Source organism: Hipposideros armiger, unplaced genomic scaffold (genome assembly GCF_001890085.2).
Source record: "Hipposideros armiger isolate ML-2016 unplaced genomic scaffold, ASM189008v1 scaffold_58, whole genome shotgun sequence".
NCBI lineage: Eukaryota > Metazoa > Chordata > Mammalia > Chiroptera > Hipposideridae > Hipposideros > Hipposideros armiger.
The window spans coordinates 1,119,521-1,142,907 of NW_017731408.1; the positions used below are offsets into that span (position 1 = coordinate 1,119,521).

The 23,387-nt window shown below is 40.2% G+C and overlaps 1 protein-coding gene across 10 annotated transcripts in view; it reads left to right on the top strand.

The window, feature by feature from the left end:
- Positions 1-23,387, top strand: part of DCLK2 (doublecortin like kinase 2) — a 138,373-nt gene that overhangs the window by 70,386 nt on the left and 44,600 nt on the right. For 7 of the 10 annotated variants that reach the window (XR_002123862.1, XR_002123861.1, XM_019641172.1 and 4 more), the window contains exons 3-6: positions 13,597-13,699; positions 16,700-16,798; positions 17,670-17,720; positions 21,447-21,541. Coding sequence is in view for 7 of the 10 variants with exons in the window: in XM_019641172.1 (XP_019496717.1) it covers positions 13,597-13,699; positions 16,700-16,798; positions 17,670-17,720; positions 21,447-21,541 (348 nt within the window). In the remaining 3 variants the exon portion in view is untranslated. The remainder of the gene's footprint in view (positions 1-13,596; positions 13,700-16,699; positions 16,799-17,669; positions 17,721-21,446; positions 21,542-23,387) is intronic. The other 3 variants (XR_002123863.1, XM_019641174.1, XM_019641176.1) reach the window with 1 other exon arrangement.

The window sequence follows — 23,387 nt, forward strand, 5'->3', positions numbered from 1 at the left end:
CTCTTCACCTCTTTTTTAAGTGCTGAGCCTCCCCATAAGGATTTTTTTTTCTTTTCCTAGTAGGAAAAGCCTACAGTTTTGGCAGCAGACCTGAAATAGAAAAATTGAGCTTGACCTATTTCCTTAGCAGTGCTAGCCTTGCATTGTCCTCTCAGGCAGTCTGAAATTCCTTGAACTGGGAAACTGACAGCTGCAATCAGACACTTGCATTGAGGCAAACATCATGAATTTTAATAGGAGTGCTGCTCCTGGATGAGCCTGTGAGAGGAAAGAGAGTGGAGCGGATTCAAACAAAAGTGGGGGGATGGGGAGGCAGCACATGTACAGCGCATGGCAGTAATGAGAGTAATATTCCAACTATGTAACCCACAATGAGGATGATTTAAGAGGGAAGGCTTGCTGAACTCTTGTGAGGTGGAAAGCGTTATGAATCTTTCAGGATTATGAATCCCACTGTACTGAAGGCGCATGTGACAAAACATGACTTGGTGGCAGTAAGTCCTCAAACACTGCGCTTCAGCAATACCCCGGGATTGAACCCTGGAAATCGCAGTCACCACTGCACAGATAAAAGTGCTTCCCTCACCGACACACAGCAGGCAGGCACAGACACACCTCGCCCACGGAAGGACGGATGGAGCCGGTGCCGGAAGTCCTTTCGGCAGCCCTCTTTGTTGGGCACAACACGTCCCCCTCGAGTAGCAGCCAGCATCCTGTTTGTCCTGGGGCGGAAGTGCCGGGAATCTCTGTCCATTGTCAGCCCTCTTCACCAAGCCGCCACTTCCTGGCCTTAATATGCCCCTGGCAGTCTCCTAAGTAGTGAAGGATGTAGGCAGTGCTGCCTTTTTAAGGACATGATCCTGTCCACTGCTTTACAACTGCGCCTGCCGGGTCACACCCAAACCAGTCATGTGTGGAAGCTGGGACTGCTTTTGGAAATGAATGTAACCCTGAGCCGCTTTTTTTAAAATGTATTTTTAAATTATTGTTGACGTACAATACTGTATTAGTTTCAGGTGTACAGCATAGTGGTTAGACATTTACATAATTTAAGAAGTGAGTCCCTGACTAGTCTAGTACCCACCCGGCACTATGCATAGTTATCACCGTATTATTGACTATATTCCCCATGCTTTACTCTGCATCCCCATGACTATTTTGTAGCTACCGATTTGTACTTCTTAATCCCTTCATCTCTTTCACCCTGCCCCAACCCCCCACCCATCTATCACCCAACAAATCTAGTACCCTTCTGACACCATACATAGTTATTACAATTTTTTTTAAGTGAAGATGGCACTTAAAAAAGTACACTACAAACTTTGTTATCAAGTTCCTTTGTTGAGATTACTCAGCCCAGGAAGATTTCAGCCAGACAGCAGTTACTCCAGTTGGCATTCCGAATACTATTCAGGAAGTACTGAAGAAACCACCACATGCTGAACAGAAGCAGCGATTGTCATCTCAGAATGGGATATTAAAGGTGGAACTAATTTCTTGATCTATGAGCTAGTGCTTCTGTAGCTGGAGGGGAATGACATGAGTATTTCTATGGTGGAGAATCAGGACTCAAGCCGAACTAAGAGAACATGTAAGAAATGGAGACAAAGAACAGGGCTGTCCTTTCCCAGACTGAAGAAGGAATTGTCCTTGGTCCCTGTCAGGGCTGAGGGCTGGTCACCAGCCAGTGGATGGACATGGTGGTGAGGACTTTGTGGACCATTTTGCCCAAGCCTCCCGCTTGAGAAGATTTCATATTTAGTCTTTAAAAATCATCGCCTAATGAATTTATATAGTTGTAATTGATGTGTATTGAAATAATTTGTTGACCTACGTGTAGAAGATTATCACGATTACCCTAACCCAATGTGGCATAGCTTCTGTTTTAGTAAGATAAAACAGTCCCACCTCTCCGCCACTCCTTCCCTGTTCCCTGAGCACATGCTTCCTGTCCACAGTGCTCCTGATGCTGAGGTCTACATGGGGTCCCATTTATCCTGGCCCTTTCTGTAAGCTAGGAGTGTTTCCTTCAAGCCCCTATGGTAGTAGAGGATACGTAGGTGGAGTTCATTGTGCTCATAACATTTACTTACATTTGCGATCCTGCTGGTGTTTAACTTCTCAGCACTGTGCAGGCGTGCCTTCCTCTCTCCTCCTTCTCACATCTGTTTTCTGCCTGAGCCCTCTGCTTCCCCATAGCCATCTCCAAGCATCTGCTGGTAGTAGAAGCTGCCCCCACCCGTGAGCCTAATACTATGAGCTGCTGAACCTGGAGTCACCTGACGCGGTGCAACTCATCCACTCATTCATTCAATAAATAGTCCCTGAGTGTCCACACAGGAGCATGGTGCTGGGTCTGGGTACAATAAGGAGACAGATAGACACAGTCTCCAGGTGCTAATGCTTTCCCCATCCTCCTCGGCTCGTACAAGCTGATGCTGACCTGCCTCAGCCCCCATCTTGATATTCTGTTGGGCCGTATCCACCTGCCTAAGTTCCCAAGGTACCTGGCCACGCCACAAGAATCCAAGGGTGACTTCTGTTCATATTGATGGAGAACAATGTACCAAACGTCTTCCTGGAGAGAGGCTCAGGGGCCTTGAAGCCATGGCGAGGCAGGGTACTCGCTAGGTCATTCATGTGCCATGATGGATTGGCAAATAGCCAAGAAGGAAAGAGGCTCTTCTTTTCAGGCTAAATAACAGCCTCCTTGTTGGGAACGGAATAATCAATCCCAGCTGGAGAAAAGAGACCACGTTCCCTTTGCTTTTCCATTCAAATCTTATCTCATGACATGAGTTTCTGACATGAGTAGCATTCTTGCCCAGACTTGTGGCCCCAGGGAGGGGATGGTTATTTAAGACAGCTGGCTCCCCAAGCAAGGCATATAACTTGATGATAAATGCTTACAGACAACTTCCCTTACTCACTGGTCCAAGTCCCAGTTTAATTGACACCCCTGGAGATTTGCAAAAAATAAATAGATGTTTCTTTGAAAGAATATCATGTCTCTGGATGCAAGAAGATAAGAAATTCTGCATGCATACAGTTCATCAGTGTTTCCCAGCCTTTCGAATTCTTCGGGGAGGGATTCCTTTTATGCATTCCCTGTGAAACAAGTTCCCTGTGCCTTTCAAACTTGTCTTGTGTTGTAGCATAGAATAAATCTGACATGGGATTTTGTGTTTTCTTCCTTTGCTTTGTTTTCAAAGAGGGACTGTTTCTATGAATTAGTGATTTTAAGTCAGTGTGCAGATTTTTTTTTTCTGAAAGCTTACCTATAGCTCCATTATGAGTAATTTTAAGTTTTAGTCATTTAAAAATTCTGTCTTCCAGAGTTTATACTCCTTTTGGTCAAGAAAACCTGTTCTCTGGAATACAAGTTATGCCTAAATCTCTAGACTTAGATGTCAAGCATTTGCTGCATATTCCCTTAGCATAATTGGAGGTCAAGTCTGTGGGCAAAAAATGAATTGGTTCACAAGCTTTTCTACCTGAGAACTTTTTAGTCACTAATGACTGTACTATAGAAACTAAAATGAACCCCCTGAGGAAATAGCATTTATTTGAAAGAATTTGGAAGTACTGAGGGTCTGTAGAATTTATCTTTGCAATTTATCAAAAGTAATAATGTTAAGTGGTGAAATAATCCTCTTTTAAAAACAAAAACTTGAGGAATGGATCAGTAAACTAGAAAAGGGGGAATTAATAAGGAAAATGAAGACTTGGCTAGGTTTCAAAATCAATACTGAGTGAATAAAGCAAATTGCAGGGTGCTATATTTAGTATGAAATAACATATAAAATTTTTACAACATACTAACCAATATTCCTGGTTGTCTATGGATATACATCTATAATACAAGGTCTAAAAATATGGCTTAGAAGGTCCCAGGAAAATACTATCAAGTATTGTATTTTCCTGGGGTGGTGAAGGAAAGCAGGGAGGGGGCATCAGGCTGGGGACCAGGAACAAAAGAGATTTTAACTTATAACATTTTATTTCCATATATTATTAAAGGGACCTGAGGTAAACATGAGAAAATAGTATCTGTTAATTTTGGGAGGTGGGCATTATTTGCTGTACTCTGGTCCTAAATTACTTAAATATACAAATTACCTTAAAATGAAACACACACACACACAAGGATTTTTCTCCTTTCATTCTACAGTTCCACATAGATGTAAGTAGAGGTGTGCAGTCAATAGTCACGGCCCTTCTTTGGGTATTTGCATGTTTAGAGGGCGCCTTGATCAGCCAGTGACTCAAACCGCTGAGCTATCTTACTTTGAATTCTCCTAAACTAAAGAGTTATTCTAACAACTTGCAAATCCGTTATGTGTATGTTAGGGTAATCAGTTTTTACTGTGTTTTGGGAACATGTGCCTTTTACACAGAAAAATCTAATTCTGGTATTTGCCTCAGCCAATGTCAAATTCATTTTTGAGAACGTTGCCATAAATAATGCGAACGGATGGCATGCCTTCCGCTTCTGAATAGCCACAAGCATGCAGCTTAGTCAGAGGATTTCTTTGGCTGTGGAGGTGAGACCTTTGTCTGCAAATACTGCACTGGGGAAAACATCCTCTCATTGCTTTCTTTTTAGTTAGGGTTTATGTTGCTTTGAACTGAAATTTTTGATGTCTTGTCCTGCGAAAACAGATGCAGCTGTAGAAACCAAAATCTTATGTTTTCTGCAGCATGGAACTGCCCCCATTTATTTTGGACTCAAATCTAGCTTCCTCGCCAGGCTGCTTTAAAACTAGGAAATAAGCAGAGGGAACTTTGTCATTAGACAGCGTGAAATTTGGGCGCTAGAGTTTATTTTCTTTCCTTCTAATCAAAGTTTCTCACCCTCACCCAGTTGACTCTTGTTTTACACTTGTTTTCTTTAAACTTGAAATATCTCTTCCCTAAGCCACCAAATGTTAAGTGCAGAAAATTAGAAGTGGGAAGAGGGGCTGCAAAAAGGGTCGCTGGGGTGATCTTTTCGATATAAGAGGTGAAAGTTCAGAGCACGATGACAAGGGCGGAAGAAAATAATTTTATTAAGATGAAGGAAACATAAAAAACTGGCATGATTTTTTTTTAAAGTAGGGATGATTTTCCTATAAGCCTAAATGGCCCTATTATATCAGAGCATGATAACAGTATTTGTACTGATAGTGCTGAGTGACTGGTGTTTTCCAAAACAAGCGTAGAATGAACTGACGGCCTTAACTAATGGTTCTCTTAGTCTCTGGCCCAAGGGTCTTAGCTACCTGGATGCGCTCACCATCTGCTAAACTGATGCCAAAAAGGTAGATGAACCTGATGATGTATTTTTGTTTGCAGAGAATATATTTCTGGAAAATATTGTACGTTTTGCTGTTACATTAAAATTTTAAAGGTCATACTATTTATTAATACATATTTATACTCTTAAAATTTCCAGTTTGGCAGCAAATGTAGTCTGATTCTAAAACCGTATGATTCTGACTTGAGCATTTAATTTGTTTTTAGAAAGAGTTAGGCAATTTGTTTGAAGATATCAATTTCAGAACATATTCGGTATTCCCTGACGTCTAGGAGGTTGGCCCAAACTTGTACTGACCTTATGACATTACTTAGAAGTTGATCCTTCAAAAACAAAAAAAAGAAGAAAAAAAATCTAGATATAAGCTTACATGCTTGCTATTCATTTACTTCATAAAAGTAAGACATAGAGAAATGGTCGGGCTATTTGGGTTTTAGACAAATATAAAAACTTCTCTGACTTATCTCAATAAGCTGTCTTGTGTTGTTTCTCGTAGATTGTAAATCACACTGTTTTCTTTGGGGAGACAGTGTGTGGTCAAGTACAAAGAGTATGTTCCAAGGCAGGCGGGCGGAGCTCAAATCTCAGCTCCTCCGTCATGGGCTGTGTGACCTTGAGCAAGTTACTTAACCTCTTTGAGCCATTGTTTCTTTTTGTGTAAAGTGGGAATCGTAATGTCAACGTCACATAGTTGTTCAGAGGGCTAAATGAAAGTCATGTGTGAATGAGACTCACTGCATACAGTGTATGTTAGGGATTCCATGCTGGTTCTCTTTCCCTTGGAAACAGAAAAAGATTGGATTGGAAAATGGCCACCTTCTACTTTAGTTTTCAGTTGCTTCTTTTGTAACACTTATGATTCCCTTTCTTGTTTATTATTTGAAGATGACTAAGTCATAGAGAGCATTGACTCAAGTTGTGGTCACAGCTGTTTGAAAACATTTGGCTCCAGCCTCTTTAAAATCAGAGGGATGGGCCGGCCGAGTAGCGCGTTGGTTAGGAGTTGTCTGGGGACGCCAGCTCTGAGCAGCAGGGCTCCGGTTCGGATCTCACATTGAGGGCCAGTGACACTGCCCTCTACAGCTAAGATGGTGAACAACAGCTTGACCTGGAGCTGGGCTGTCATGAGTCGCCAGCGACGGCGTAGGCTGCAGTGGGGCTGGCCGGCAGCTGGCGTGAGCTTTCGTGAGCCGCCGTGAGCAGCTGTCCAATGGCCTGCGAGCGACTGCCTCGCCTGGGAAGAGCGCAATGATGGTGCCAACTTGGGCCAGTGAAGGAACGTCCTCCACAACTAGCCTGAAGAACAAAAGGACAGCAACTTGTCTGCTCCCCTTCCCTGATTCCCCAATGCTGTTCCCCTCCCCCACTTCACTAAAATCTTAATAAAATAAAATAGAATTAGAGGGAAACTCACGATGGTTGGCTTCATAGGTTTCCTCTGCCTTCCTCACCGGAATTCTTCTAAAAGTTTGCCCCAGTCTCCGTCCCTTGGTAGAAAGCTCTAGAGTAAGTTTGTAACTTTTTCCTGTAGGAATTAAGGGGAGGGGCTCAGTTAGGGCAGCCAGAGTGTCCCCTTAGAAATTACTTCCTTTTTAGGAAGCGGGGTCATTGTCTCTTCTCCCAAAGTACACTTGGTAGCTGAATAGCTATGAATTTTTCAAGTTCTTTCCATCCTATTGATAAAGGTATTTCATTTATAGAGCAACCAGGTATTTGGTCTCAAGATGCTGTGATCAGTCTTCATGGGTGAATAGTCATTACAAGGAGGCTCGAGTGGGAAGAGGAAGGTTAGATCTAGTATTTTTTCATGGAAGCAAACCAAATGTAGGGAGGGAGTTGTCTGTAGATGCACTTAAGAAGCCCTTTACTGTAAGTACTGTCATCTCTTAGCTTCAGTTCTGTTTCCATGGCAACCACATGGTGCCTGGCTGAATGGTTTTACAGGAAGCTGAAAAACGTTGCTATTCTAAGTAGCTTGTTTTTTGCAGTGGGAAGGGATCCTTCCCTTACTGTAGGCCAGCCAGCATTTACTGGGAACAAAGCAAACTATTTATGCTAATTGTATTCTCTGTAGAGAGTAAAGAAATGAGGCGAGAATCTCAGCCCCTGCTTACTGGTCTCTGAATTCGTTTTTCTGGTTGTTCCTAGCAGTTTGGAAGAACCAAATGACTTACCTTTTTTAAAATTTCAGATATGGTTTCCCTGTTTGTTTTAAGGAGAACTTAAATTCTAGATATAGAACTGGTAAAAAGAAAAAGGGGGCGGGGTGTGGGGAGTGGTGATGGCGGTGGTGTGTGTCTGTGACAAGGTTAGTTATGGTGAGGTCAATCTGCTGAATTGATTGCTTTCAAGCATTTACAAGGTCAGTCTATTAAAAACAAAAGAAGTGTCCCCTGCTAGCCATAGAGAGAGAATGGCTCAGCGGCTATTAGGCTGATCCTTTATTGTATGTTAAAATGGTCATTTGGACTGTCTTTACATCTTAAAAAACTAGTATTTCTATTTGTTTACATGATAGAAAAATTATATATGGTACAAAATTCTTTGGAGGGGGGTTCAAAATTAAATGCAGTTCCATGTTGACGATTTAAGACTTATAATGTGATTATTTCTTAGGAAAAAAATAAGGATATCAGTGCAGTTCCATTAAAAGCCTATATAATAATTTTAGTTTCAAATATAAGCCACTTAGAGCTCCTTCAAGTCCTCTTTAGAAGTGAGCTAGGGGGAAAAATAATTTTTTTTTCTTTTTTTGGTTTACTCTTCAGCAGAGACAACCTTGTAAAGCTAAGTAATGAAAGCATCTAATTTCAACAGGAGGTGTGGGCTTTGGTTCAGTCTCCCTCCCTCGCTCCCTGATTCTTTCATATACACAAACAGTTACAATGAAGACAAATCCATTAAAAAATTTCAAAGTGTATTTTATATTCCCAATATCCATCATCACATTATTTTCTGTACAAAAATATGATTCTTGTTCTGTGAGATAGACATTTCAGGGGTGCTAAGATTTTGACCCTGACTATATTTAGATAAGTTAATGCCAGTTTAAACTCACCTCTCATTGAAATCCAGTGATGTTGCTTTTGCATTTTTATCAGGTCTTGGAAATTTTCAACCAAATAGGTTTGGAAAATATCTTAGAAGCCCATTATTCAATACAACCCTTAGTCTCTGAACAGCACTAAATGGCAGATTGAATAGCAAATTGCTTTGCTTTGAATCGCCTCTACTGAATGCCTGTAGTAGTAGATTTCACAAGTAATATTTTTCAAATCACCCTGAAATAATGATGAAAAGAAATTTAATTCTGCAGAGAACCTACATGAAAGAAGATGAGTTTTTAGAAAGTTATTTTAAGGCACCTAGAGCCAAAGTTTGGTTGATCAAGTATTTGCTGAATACCTTCTTTAAGGAGCTGTAGGATTTGACTGGTGTGTTCAAGGAGTTTATAGGTTATCTTGGCCTAGAAAAGCAACATCATAAATCCGAGAACAAGGATTATTGTTCATGATATTGGGTTGAAAGGAATTCATAGAAAGAGTGTGAAATGGAGCCTCTAGAGAAGGCTGTCTGGAGGAAGTGGGACTCAAGGCATTTTCTTAACAGAAATTTATGGAACAAATCTTATATGCTGTGTGTTGTGCTAGAATCGTAACAATGAGCTAGACTGTGAGCCTGTGTGTGTGCAGCCTGGTGAGAGGTCCAGACACAAAACCAGGCAACCACCTCAATGGTCTGTTGGGTGAATTTCGGAGCATTAAGGGAACACCTGGATTAGAAGGGCGTGAAGATTTCGTGGAGGATATATGAGGCTGAAATTTGAACAGAAAGAAATACCAAATGGACATTGCTATTTACCTACTTAAAAGCGTGCTCTTTTTTTTTAAGCTCAGAAAAATGCACTCTACTCTTCTGAAAGCAGTCTCCTAAAATATAAGTATGTAAGCTTTTCTTAGAAATGAAAATATTTAGACTTTAGAATTTTGTAGGAAAAAGAAGCCTTCGAGAAATCAGACCTGCTTTACTACCAACTCTTTTGTAACTCTGGAAAGGGAAAGAAATATAAGATTTACCAAAAATGCCAGTGGGTTGGGGATTGGAAACGTCCCATGGTTCAGAATGTGTGTCTGGGGAGGATGACACCACTGTGTTCTCTGTCATTTCTCTTTTGAGGAAAGGGCTTGTTATGCTCCTAGTGTGTGCTTCTATCCGATCTGAAGCCTTTGTATTTCTGTATGCTTTCACAGAGACCAAACAGGGAAAGAGAAAAAGTGGTTGTGGCGGGCTGTGAAGAACTAGCACTGAAATTATGGCTGCCACCTATTCACCCTGACCTAATTAATCTGTCTACCGAAGGACAGAAAAATTACCGTTTTTAAATGGCCCACATTCATTTGGAAAGCTTCGATATGCACCCATGGATATATTCTTTCTCAGTTGGATGTTTCCCCATTAGATCCTGCTGATTGCTTTAATTTGATACGTTAGCAGAAATATTACTTTCCTCTCGTTTGTGTAGCTTTCTTTGATAAGCCACATCCCATCCATTATTCCTGAAGAGCTTGTTACGATGAAGAAAGAATTAGAAGCAAACAGTAAGAGGTCTTCTAAACTGATACACTTTTCCTCACCCTCGTTAAGAATGACAGATATTATTTATGGTATTGATGTGTTGTTGTTTTTTTCTGAATCAGATTTGGTAACATGGCCCATAATTCAATGTTAAATCTCAGTTTTCAAAACATGATAAAAGGAACAAATAGACCACCAACAAAAGAACTAGAAATATGTTGTTGTTTTTTTTAAAAAAGGTAGAATTATCTAAGTGTCTAAACACATGAACTATTCTAAAGGTTTTGAAGATTTTATTTTATGGGGATGCTATTTTCATTAAGTTAGTTTTTTGTACTTCTTTATTCCCATAACAGGTGTTCTATGACAGCATTCTCCTAGTGTAATTTTGAACTGTAATTGTTACTTTCCTTGTCCATTCTCCACCACTAGACTGCATGCTTCTTGTTCTAGGTTTATGTCTGGCATATCGTTGGTACTTGATTAAAGTTAGCGTGAACGTACAGTAGTAAATTAATGTGGCTTCCATGGGGGAGAGAAATGTATTTTGGCTTCCATCTGACCCTGGGCGTTGTATCAGCTGTTTCAGTTTAAAAAGTGTCAACTGAGTTTGGGGCACTGCTAGGAACAATGAAAACCGTAGTCCCGTACACTCGTGAAATGTAAGCACAGACAAATAATGACTCTTACAAGGAGGCCTGGTATTACAGAAATGTAACTTTAGCATAAAATTAGGTTGATATGCTTACAGTTCTGTTTACATGATCTAAAAATGTTGACATTTACGTGCATAGTTTACATATAAATAAAAGCAATGGTTTGCTTTGATACGTTGTTACATTTAAGTCCAAGCTTTCTCTTCTCTTCTATAATTATTCAGATTTGTACGTGTCCGCCGTTCCACCCAGTACCTCCAACGGGATGTTTAACGGACACTTCACAGTTAATGTCCCAAATCTGAATACACGCTCAGCCTCTCCACAGCTAAGCTTGTCCATTGTCTGGTAGCCTTCCCTGTTGGAGTTCAGGGCAACCCCATCCTCGTCATGGCTCAGGCCAAACCCCTGAGCCGTCACGTTCTTCTCCTTTCTCTCCTACCTCCACATCTGGGTAGTGTGACCCCTTTTCACTCTCTCCACTCCTCACACCTTGGCCTGAGCCATGCTCACCTCTTGCCTGAAGTAGCGGCTGCCTCCCCATCCTGCTCTTTCGCAGTCTGAACACACCGTGATCCCGTTAAATCTAAGTCATGTGTGGCTGTCTTCTGCTCAGGAGCCTCCAGGGGTTTCCCGTTTCACTCCGAGTAAAGCAGAGCCCCTCCGGTGGCTGACAACCCTACACCCCTGCCTGCCTGCCCGCCTTTCTGATCTCGCCTCCCTCAGTGACTGCCGCCCTCTTGCCGGGTTCCAGCACTGGCTCTTGTGAGCGTGCCAAGCCTGACCTCTGCACCCGGCTTGCGTATATTCTGTTCTCTCTGCCAGGAACACTTTCATCCAGATGGCCATGGGGCCTGCTCCCGAGCCTCTTTTCATATTCTGTCCAAATGCCACCTTTGCAGCGAGCCCTTCTGTGACCACCCTGTTTCGTGCTGCAGCACCCATCCCTGCGTCCTTACTTTCTCTTTCTCCATTACACTCACCACCTTTTCACATTGCATGAGTTTACTTATGCCTATTTTATTGTCATCTCCTCACACTCGCTCCATGAGGCCAAGGATTTTTGTCTCTCTCTTCTTTCTTTACTGATGTTTCTGTAGCACCTAGAATAGAGCCTGGCACATAATAAGCACTGAATGCAAATTTGTTGAAAGAATGGAGGTGGGAGTTGTTTATGAGACATGTCAGTGTCCTGAGTACACCTTAATGAAATGAGTCAAAATACATGTTTATCTCAGCTGTGTTCTTTATTCATTCGATACCTGTCATTTCTTGAGAGTAGTGATGCCTTGATTGAGGCAGATATGCATTCAGTGACTCCCGCCTGAATCAAAGGGAAGCGAGCATCTTACGCAAACCATGTTTGGAGAGACGAACTTGGATGCTCTGTGAAGGGGCATTACCTTGTCAGAAAGGGAGCCACTGAGCTTGTGAGTGGTGTGTGGTCACCCACCCGGGTGCCTGCGAGAGACTGAATATACCACTGTGATCTTCATTTATTTCCACACCTGTGAGAACAGCGGAGACTGGACTAGAGGAGCAGTGTTTTTGAACCCTATGGTGAGATTTTTTTTTTCGCCCATAAAAAGCTAAATAGTGATCAGGAAGACTTAAGGCATTATTGAGATTGCCCAATCCTCCAAGTACTAGAGCACTGATTTTTAAAAAAACTGTATTATTGTTACTGAAAAAGGAGCACTTTTAAAAAAAGAAATCTTATCATAGAGCCCGTTGACAAACAGGCAGAAGTGCAGCTTATCTGCATCCAAAGTCCTGGAAGATGGTTCTTGTCACTACTGGGATGAATGGGTGACTGTGCTCTCTTGGTTGGGTCTGGGTTCTGTGGGATCTGATGCTGGTACAGTACGGTGGAGGGGGGGGGGCTTTATGAAAATAGAAAATGAAACTAAGAGTACACATTTAGGCACAGGGCCTTGGAAGGACCCTGACGCTTACACCTGTCACCTGGGTAGCAAATCCTCCTCTGATTTTAGTGATGGTGGTGATGATGGATGTGAGCATTAACACACCGGGTTCAGCGGCCCCCCCTATTATCCAAGGTTTCGCTTTGTGCGATTTCAGTTCCGTGTGGTCAACTGCACCCCAAAAATATTAAATGGACAATTCCAGAAATAATTCATAAGTTTTAAATTGTGTGCCCTTCTGAGTAGCATGATGAAACCCTGCACTGCTCTGCTTTATCCCGCCCAGGATGCGAGTCATCCCTTTGTCCTTGATCGCCAAGCTGTTAGTCACTTATTATAGTAGCGTCTCAGTTATCAGATGCCTGTCCTGGTATTGCAGTGCCTGTGCTCACGTCATCCTTATTTTACTTCATAATGTCCCCAAAGTGCAAGAGTAGAGATGCTGGCAATTTGGATGTGCCAAAGAGAAGCTATCTAGTTCTTCCTTTAAGGGAAAAGGTGAGTACACATAGGAAATAACATGGTATACGTAGGGTTGGGCAATATCCGTGGTTTCAGGTATCTCCTGGGCATCTTGGAATGTATCCCCCAGGATGAGGAGGGACTCCTGTACTTACATGCCTGGCACCCATTCGAAGCACCTTTCATACAGGAATCCTGAAAACAACCAAAGGTGAACTGTACCAGAGATACAGAGAAGCCATTCCCAGGGTGATGTGGCTGGGAAGTGGAGTTGCTAGGAGTGTGAGGAAGGGTAGAACAGTAAAGAACACTAAACTGAGAGCAGAGACCACCATCAACCCCAGCTTTGCTGCCCGTTAATCCGAAACCTGGAAAACATCACTTTACCTTTCGGATACTCCTTGACTGCACCTGTAAAACAGCAACAGTGATACCAGCTATGAGCGCCTCATTCTGCTGTTCTGAGGTCAGGAGACCCTGTGTGAAAGTGCTTTGTGAAGAGTACAACGCTTGGAAATGTGGTGTTAAACAGGCTTACATTCCAATTTAATGTTCTAGGCAAGGCTTGAAAATATATTTGATTTTGCTGATTTTTTATTTCACTTCTAAATGTCTCTGATTTCTTGGATGTGATTTTTATTTTATTTATTTATTTATTAAAATTTTTGTTTGTTTGTTTTAGGTTACTTGTCTGCAGGACTTTTTTGGTGATGACGATGTGTTTATTGCATGCGGACCTGAGAAATTCCGTTACGCCCAAGATGACTTTGTCCTGGACCACAGTGGTAAGGCAGTTCATTGGCCATCCCTGAAATTCTGTGGTGGAGGCTTGGGTTTGTCACTTGGTGTATGTAAGCGGCCTGGCATGTTGAAGGAAAATGGCATTGACAGGCCTCCTTTTTAATTGATGAAAGTATTTACCTAGTCATAAAAAAAAAAAAAACTAATACAGTAGTTAAGTAGTTTTCATTTTTTAGCCATTTGGTTCCCTGTCTTTTTACTGCATTGTTTGGCCTCTGAAACAAATTTCCTACCCTCTTTCAGAATAGAGGTTGGCTATGCCACCTTAATTATATGGATAGTATTGAACCCAAAGCAGTTAGTGGTACATTTTCCATGTTAATAAAGCGATACATAAGAGGATCTTAACTAAATTGTTAATAGTGAATGTCTCAGGTCTCTCTTTACCTCATTGTTCTGTTTGCAATTAAAAAAATAACATTCATTATTTATATAGGCAGGGTAAAAAGCTATTTTCATTGATAGGAGAAGAAAACCCCTTTTATTGATTTTAGCCAATGTGTGGAATTCTCAACTATTTAGCTATAACCTCAGTGATTTCAAATGTTATTGATTCTGGGAATATTGCTTTACTCTGTTGTCTTGAATTAATTTAAACCTATTATAGTAATAGTGATGATTTTAGTTGATAAAGTCAATTTCATCTTTAAATAAGGTAAAATCATACAGATATAACATTTCACAGAAGAGAGGGATGTTTGAAATGCAATCTCACTCTAATTTCATGAATAAGGACATTTGGTTTTTCAAAACTCTAGACTGATGGTAGAACACACTTCTGGTTGCAGTGATTCTAACAGCCCAGAATTAGAGAAACATTTGACCAGATGAATACCATGATCCATCTAGACTTTTGAAAAATTCAAGATGATACATCCTACGGTACCAAACTCCCTTTTGTAATTCTTTCCTGTTAAACTAAGTCAGTTCCCTTGGGGTAATTTATCTACTTTGTGTTTGGGGCTCATTTATTTATCTGCTCTTATTTTGTTTTGTTTTTCACTGTTGCCAAATGTCTTTGAATGTTTCTGTGCTGTCTTATAGTCTATTGGACTGGTCCTGCTTTACACTGGTAATGTCACTGGAAAGTCCCTAAAGAATTGCAGGCGATGGCCTTTTGTATTATCCATGTAATGTTCTCCCCTGTTTTCATGGATGGTTCAGGTTGACTGAAATACGCATTTACATCTTTCTGTATTTTACGTCTTTCTTGATTTTAGCATAATTTCTTTTCATAGTATTTCTTTGATGTCCATCTTGGTCATTTTGAGTGTTGAAATACTGAAACTCTCAACAGTGATATGTTTTAGGTTATAAAGTTAATTTGGATAACAACAGCAATAATGAAACATATATTGAGCACTCACTATGTATGTACCAGGCATTGTACTCCACATGTGTGTTGTAAATTTACCTAAGGTAGTTGGATCATTCGTAGTGTTTTGTTGCTGTTGGCTATGGATAGACTCCAGTTGAGGTAGGTGAAAGCTACTGAATTCTTCCTTCTCAATTGCTTATTACTTAACCTCCTGCAAACTGGGGATAATTATAGTGGCTGTTTCATAACATGTTGTGAGGATTAAATGAGTTAGTATATGTAAAGCAGTTAGAAGGGTACCCGTTACATAGTATATGCTATTGCTATTGTTGTTGTTAATATTATTCTTATACCACCACCATCAGGTCATAAAATTTTCCAATGAAAGCAAGTCTCAGACCTAATTCTGCCATAGGTACATTTATTAGGAGGCAAAGCCTTTTTTTTTTTATTCAGTTGTTTCGCTTGTATTATACACTTGATGAAGTCCCAACTCTCTGTCCTTGTAGATTTCTGACAACACCTTGCATTAAAGATCCATTGAAATCAGCTACCTAGTCTTAAATCAAGTAACAAAACCCCACACTAAGATTGCAGGAAGGACGGGCCCAGATTCCTCCACCTGGATGTAGTCTGGAAATGCCAGTGTGGGCTCTGTAGATTGACCAGTCCTGCTGGCAAAAGAGTGGCAGTGCCCACGGGATGTTTCTACCTAATCCACATACCGCTCCTTTCAACAACATCCTTTGTAGCATCCATAATGCTAATTAACTAAACTAAAGTTGCCACAGCCCCCTCTGTGTAAGGCTTTGATTACAGTCTTTCAAATGCTAACTGTCCCTCCCCTGGTGTGTGTATACATTAAAACCAACCCACTTTTTAATCTTCCTGTATAAATTGAAGTATTTTAGCATCAATTACAGGCAGTACGTTATCTAACTTAATTCTTATAAGAAGCCTATGAAGTAGATTTTGTTCTTATCCCAGTTTCATAGGGAAAACTGAGGCTCAGGGTCTAACCAACACCCCCCAGTTAGCAAAGTCAAATCCGTGACTCAGCCAAAACCTGCATGACTTTTAAACCCAGGTTCTTAATTATTCAAATTAGAAATGATTCTTTTAGCTGCCATTAGCTCTGATACTCTAAACGCTATTTTATTTGGTAATGTATGGGAAGATCTGAGTTATTATTTAAAGCTAGTTGCCTTTTCTTTGATGCTCCACACTTTGGAAAGATGGAAAGTAAGACAGTAAGGAGTTCGTAAATTAGAGTCCTACATACCTTTCAACATTTGATAAAGAGTTGAGAGTAATAAAAGTGTAGCCTTAGCCTATGATCGCTACTGACTAAAAAAAAAGTTGCACATGTTTAGATTAAGGTGTGTGTGTGTGTGTGTGTGTGTGTGTGTGTGTGTGTGTGTGTGTGTGAAGCATTGGGATTTCTCTATATGGAACAATGAGGTGATGTCACAAGATGTGTATGTCGCCTAATTAAAGGCGACCTCAGGTGTACTTTTGGGATGGTTGTTTTGTATATTAAAAGTGTTTCACAGTAATAGAAAAGTGATCAGATGATGGTCCTAGGCAGTAAACTACTTTCCCATGTGATCTTCCTTTAGTGAGTATTAAAACCAGATCTATTTAATGCACTTTCCTTCCTTTCTAGAATGCCGTGTCTTGAAGTCATCTTATTCTCGCTCCTCAGCTAAGTATTCTGGATCCAAAAGCCCTGGGCCCTCTCGACGCAGCAAATCGCCAGCTTCAGGTAGTTAATGGGAAAGGAATGGAAGGTCACATATCATTCTCTTTCTGTTTCCTTTAATTATTATGAACTGGTAGTCTTCCCATTGCTTGTATGCAGCCAGGTTCCAGAGCAACATATAGATGACATGAACTTTTAAACCAAGCATTGAAGTCTTTCTTAAAGTTATAATAAGTCGCCTAAGAAGTCAGTTTTTTTTGTCTGATACATTTTCTCGAGAACAATCGTATTATCTAGATTCTTCTCCTGATGTTTTCATGGAAGTGTTTCACAGTTTGACCACTGTGTACTGCATTTTAAATTTGGTGCTATATGGTGGTGGATATTTTCTTATTTGTTTAAAACATACGTATCCACGCCTAATGCAACAATGTATTTACCTGATAGGTTTACACAGGCCTTTCCTTCATCAAGCAATTTAATAGTAGGAATGATTATTGTTGGAAAGAAGCACTTTACAAGAGTCAGACTGACCTAGATCCTAGGTCATAATTTTGACTGTTTTTGGAATTTAAAAAACTTAAAACATCCATAAATATCTTGATATATTGATCCTATAAGGTTTGTTCATAGTCTAGTTATAAATCCTTTTGCTGATATCATTTCCCATTAAGGAAAAGATTGTGAAAAATCATCATTTTACATGTGGGAAATCTAGAAAATGTGAAAGTAGGAGAAACTGTCTCACGCATCAAACTTTGTATAAAAGACCTGAGTTTGGGGGCCGTTCTACTTTTCACTGCTTCCCCCTTTCAGCACCTGCCCTACTTTCTTTAGGTCGGGTTGTTTAACCCTTCTTTCTGTAGACACGTTTAGACCTGCTGAATAATCACTGTCCTTACTGTCTCCTCCTCTGTATAAACTGACTGTACAGTAAGGAGGGGAGGTCCCTACTCCAGTGCCTACTCTACAACCAAATCCCCAGGTGAGCCAAGGTTATTATGGCTTTGTCGCTCTGCTGGGTTTCTGTTTTTGTCTTTTGCCACATTTCTGTTTCCTTTGCTTCATTTCCATGAATGTTTCTGGCTGGTACCAGTGTACATCTGTGCAGTATGAAATGCTTCCGCCTCCCTTATGTCCTAGAGAGCCAGTCATTGTCAGAAGATTGACAGGTGCCTGTCTGGGTGTAGTCACGATACTGAGGGATCAAGGAGGCACATTGCCTCAAGGGGTTTATTTTCTAGTTAATCTTGGAAATAATTCTATTGTCGAAAATGGCTAAATGACCATAGAGGCAATTATACTCTTTTGTTCTCACCTTCCTCCCTATCCTGGGATTAATAGGCCCAATACTTTCTCTTTCTGAACATATCGCTGATATGAATATTTTTAACTGAAAGCATTTCTCTGCTGTTAAGCTTATTTCAAATCATATTATGCTTTCTGTAAAGTATCTCAAACACTGGGGAAGCTAATATAATATGAAATTTGCATAAATACACTGAACTGAGCTTACCATATGGAAGTTGGAGATTTTTGTCAGATTTGTAGCTTTTGTTTTGGTGATGGGTTCACAGATGCTTATCATATGGTAAAATAACTAGATAGATGTGGGGAGAGTGGTTCAAGAGTCAGGTATTAAGATGATTCCAAATTTGTCTCCTGGAGTTGTAAGAGGGAAACTAACACACTGAACTCAAAGCAGGTTTCGTAGCCGCATTTGTCTTCCAGACCAGCTGCTTCATCATGTAGTCTAATAAATGTATACATGTTTTTAACTTGAATTTGGAGAGCTTAGAAATTGATTCAAGAAAATCTTCGCATTCCAGTGCCCCACATTTTTAACTGAGTCCATATTTGGATTTGGGTTAATAGATCTTAAACTCATAAGTGAAACTTGTGAGATGTTTAAATCACTTTCCAGAGGGCAGACGGCTGCTTGTAAGAGATTAACTCAAAAACATGTTCAGCACACACTGCAGTTATGGAAGGCTGAGACCCGAGTCAACTGCTGGGACTTCACTGTGATTCTGGAGGAAGTTACCGTATTTATTCAGATTGTATTCTCTCCCACTACCAGAAAGGAAAGGGTTTTGATTATTAAAAGCCACAATACCCAGAAGTATAACTTGCTTTTACAGGCTGCTTTAGCTGCGGTCTACCTGTTACCATATTTAAAATTCCACGGGACTAATTGGAATTTCAAACAGCTAGTAACTTTGTAAAAATAATATTGTACGTTTTCAATCTTGGGACAGAAATGCTCCCGTAAGTGAAGTCTTCGGGTAGACTAAATCGCTCAGCAGAACTCTTAATTTATTGTAATAGCTAAATAGTGTATAATAAGCACACAGAGATTAATCTGGATAGCAGTGGGGAAATAGTTACCATAATTTGTCTTAACTCTCACTTTAGGTTTTCTAGCTTGTGACTCTTTCATAGTCCACTAAGATAAAAAGTATTCAGGGCAAACAAACAAGTGAACAAAACAGTCCCTGAGTTGATCTTACCGTACAGTTGAAGGGAGGGGTAGATGAAAGCCTTATTTGGGGAGAGAGGTTCAGGGGTGCAGTAAAGGAGTGGGAGCATTGTAAAGATGCTGGCTGGTCATTGCATGCCTTCCAGTTGGTGGCAGCAATGTGTGTCAGGGGAGAAGGCACACCCAGGCCCCACTTACCCTCCCAAAGACGCTGGAGAAATGTGCTAGTAAATGGTACCTAATGTACTAATTAAAGGCTACTCATTAGACAACGTTTTTTAGAACCTTCCAACTGCTATCAGAAATTTAGAGGGCTGCATGTGACTTAATATCTCTTTAGGATCAGAGGTATTTGGGGGAAAATATGGGCATAGTTACTGACACCAGTGAAATCCCTGGCGATGAGTTTTGTTAAACTATGTGTAGGCAGGGGGTGTGTTGTTAGGGAAATTGGTCAGCTACAGAGATTACCGTTTGCAGGAATTAATTTTTCTCCTTTAGTCTCTTTTCTCTCACCAGCCCAAGAAGCCTTTGATATCAGTGTGGTGTCTGAATATTAGTGGAAACGGACAACACTGACTGAGCAGTAACAGGTTGCTGTGTGAGGTGAACTGAAACAGGCCTCAGCTCCCAGCAAGTTGACGAGTTCATTGCCCATCTTAATCTCTATTTTATGTGGCTTTAAAGAGACTTTACCCTCAGTTTTTTTTAAAGAGAATTATTTTAAAGATATGACGTTAATTGAAATTTAACTTAATTGAGAAATAATCAGGGCTGTTGAATCCTCTGAAAAGTTTTGAAATAATTGGATAGTTACTGGGGTTGGACTTGTACTCTGAATACCCACACACCTTTCTTAAAATCTAAACTGCTGTTAATTGTTTTTGAATGAATGGTTTTGAATTAGAAAAATCAAAGTTTCATAATTTAAAAATAACTAGAAAAATATTTTCGTCTTTGCTGAATTTTTTAAATGAGCAATACAGTAAAAAAATATGACTTCATAGACCCAGATACCCCTGTTTGCAAATGACTCATCTAATCACAAATATTTGGCCCAGGACTTCTGCCTCCACTCAAAGAGTGGTGCTCACCTTTCTCAATCACCTAGTCAGGACCTTTATCTCTGTGTTTTGCTTTTTATACTTACTAGCATTATTTAAAAGAATAGTTGTCTGTTCTCTCCTATTTAAAAAAAAAAAAGGAAATGGACTTTGCTTTTCTTTCTACAGAGATGAATGGCAGTTCTTCATCTACTTTGGGCAAAAGCATTGAAGATTCATGATAAAAGGGGTTACAAATACTTCTTAGAAGAGAAAAAAAAAATTACACCAATACGAGGTGTTAACTGCCAGCTTTGTGAAATTAAAGCAGAAATTGATCCAGGTGATACCATTAGGAATAAACATGAGTCACACTGAAATGTTTGAACAGCATTCTGCAGTACAGAGTCTGCAGGCTGCCTGCCCCCTCAAAACAGCAGTGGCCATACTCCTCCTAGCAGAGGCTGTAAAATCGGATCTTCAACCTAAGAAGTGTATGGGAGTTTGGAGGAGGGTATATTAAAAAAAAAAAAAACCATCAAGATTGCTAAATAGTGGGGAAATTAGCTGTGAGGAAAATGGGAGAAATTAGAAATAACTAGTCTAGGTAAAAAAAAAAAAGAGTTGAAGAGGGTCTTTTATGACCGTCAAACAAATAAGTAGACATTGCAAGGAAAATGACCATTAATTTCCCCATTCTATTAAGAATGTCCTTGAAAAATTTACTTGGATGATGGTGGAATTGATTTGGGAGAGCCGTAGAATGTCTTGCTTATTCAGGTCAGTATATACCAAGATAGTGGATATTGGAGATCATGGGACAATCTTTGTAGTAAACCATTACAAATATAATAGCCAATTCATTTTTCTATCCTTGCTGGCAGGCAGGCTATATGGACAAGTTCTTGTTCACATTCCTAGTTCTATAATGTTTTCTATCTTTGTTTATGTCACTGTTGGAAAGCTATTATTGAAAATAATCCTAGTTTCACCCCTTATTTGTCCAATACTTTGTCTAAAATCTAATACGATATGTTATTTTTCCTTTTTGCTGATTTGCCATCTGCTTTGAGCTTTAAATGAGTCGAAGCTTCATTGGAGCGATGTGGTGCATGTGCTGAGTGTTTTGACACAACCTGGTGGTTTTGAGTTTTAATGACCTCTGTCTCCTTTGTTGTCTCATGGTCAGTTAATGGAACTCCCAGCAGCCAGCTTTCTACTCCTAAATCTACGAAATCCTCCAGTTCCTCTCCAACTAGCCCAGGAAGTTTCAGAGGATTAAAGGTATGAAATAGCACATGTGGCATGTTTGTGTGATTTTATTTTGAGTTGTATAGTTTAGTAGTTTAATTTGTTCAGGGGCTTGGGTATAGTAACAAATCAAAAGGGGAAGACCTGATTTTGAATCCTGTATCATGTCATTTTGGCCAACTCAATTAACTCTTCTGAGCTGAAGTGTTCCCATCTCTAAACTGGGAATATAAGGTTGTGGTTTGGATTGAATATAATGTAGTAAATTACTATCAGTAGTAGTTTTCCTGTTATTAGTAAAATGATTTGCAATGACAAAGCCTTGGCGAACTCTGATTCTTCTTAAAAACCTCATTTTGAATTATGGCTTTAATATTGCGAACAGGATTTCACTTTGTGAAAGTGTAAAATAGAGTGAAATACTAGTATAATATTTACACACACACAAGAACAATATGTTAATTTTGGTGAATAACCTAGAAATAAGTCTTATTTCGAATGATGAGCAAAACCAAATTTGCAAAATTTCAAGACACTTAATTTGAATTAGCTCTCAATAATTTTAATTTACAAGAGAAAACGTGCCTGGTAAAATAGCAGTAAATATTTGGGGCTAAAGATTGACAGTTTTCTTCTGTAGAAACAATCAGATTATCTTTAGGTAATGTACTCTAAGAATACTGAAAAATAAACAATACCATCCATGTATGTACGTGTACATTAACTTCCATTCTCTTGGCGTGTTTGGTTGACAATGGAAATACCTTCATTAGGAATACATTCTCCAAAATTGGTGGCCTAAACATTTCACATATCATCTGAGTGGTCTTTACCTACAGGATGTTGAAAAGTATTTTTAATCCGCAACATGAATAGTAGGAGCCCCGGCACCTTTGAGTGAATGAGGAACAAGAACCTGGCGAGCCTGGCGTCCTGACCCCTTCAGAGCCTTGGGGTCCGTGCCTACCCCCGTGTCCCCCTCTGCTTATTAAAAGGTTCCATGCTTGTGTACATTGGCAGGATTTGGACCGATGCTCGTAGTCAGTGTGTGATTTGGAGTACAAAACTCTCACCTACCTCTGCGTGTGGGAAGCTCCTTATATTTATAAGAACCAGGCATTTTCTGAAGTGCTGAATTGGCTTAGGTCCATTTATAATGTGATTTTAATAGAATTCTTAATTGTCCATTCCAAAAAATGTTATATAAATTAAAATTCACTAATAAGCTAAGTGTTTCCAGCTTTCCTTTCCCAACATATTTTCCCCGGAATAGATGGGAGGTGCACTGTTTTTAATTCGAGTAACTTTTCAAGAGAACTAAAGTAAAATAATGCAAGCTGATTCACTTCTTTTCTAGTTAAAGTGATTTCATCATTTGTTAAAGCGAAAGGAAGTGGCTCTTCGTTGCTGGTACTTGTTAACCTAGGGCAAACCCATCAGGAGGTTTTCAGGGAGCCCCTGCAAAGGTCATGTGGATTTCTCTTCCCAGCCACTGCTCCAGGCAGTGCTGGGATCCTTGGCCTAGGGCTGCACATGGCTGAAGGGCAGGTACTTTCGTCCCCGCTTACCTCGGATCTTGGTCATTTTCCTCTTTCTTTGCTATCCACCAGTAACCTGGGCTGCCATATTTCTTCCTACTCCATGTTCAATTCTAAACCCAAAGTTGTCCTTTTTCGTTGTCGCCACTGGGCCAGCAGGTGCTGCTTAATGCTCAGTGTGCACACCACTCCCTCACACACGTGTGCCAGCTCGCACAGGATCACTCCCATTTCTGGAGTGAAGATTCGTGAAATTTTAAAAGTGTGATCATTTGTGTTGTTGCTGAGACACTAGATTAATTGTTCTCATCATGCTAGGTGTGCCTTAATTATTACAGTAA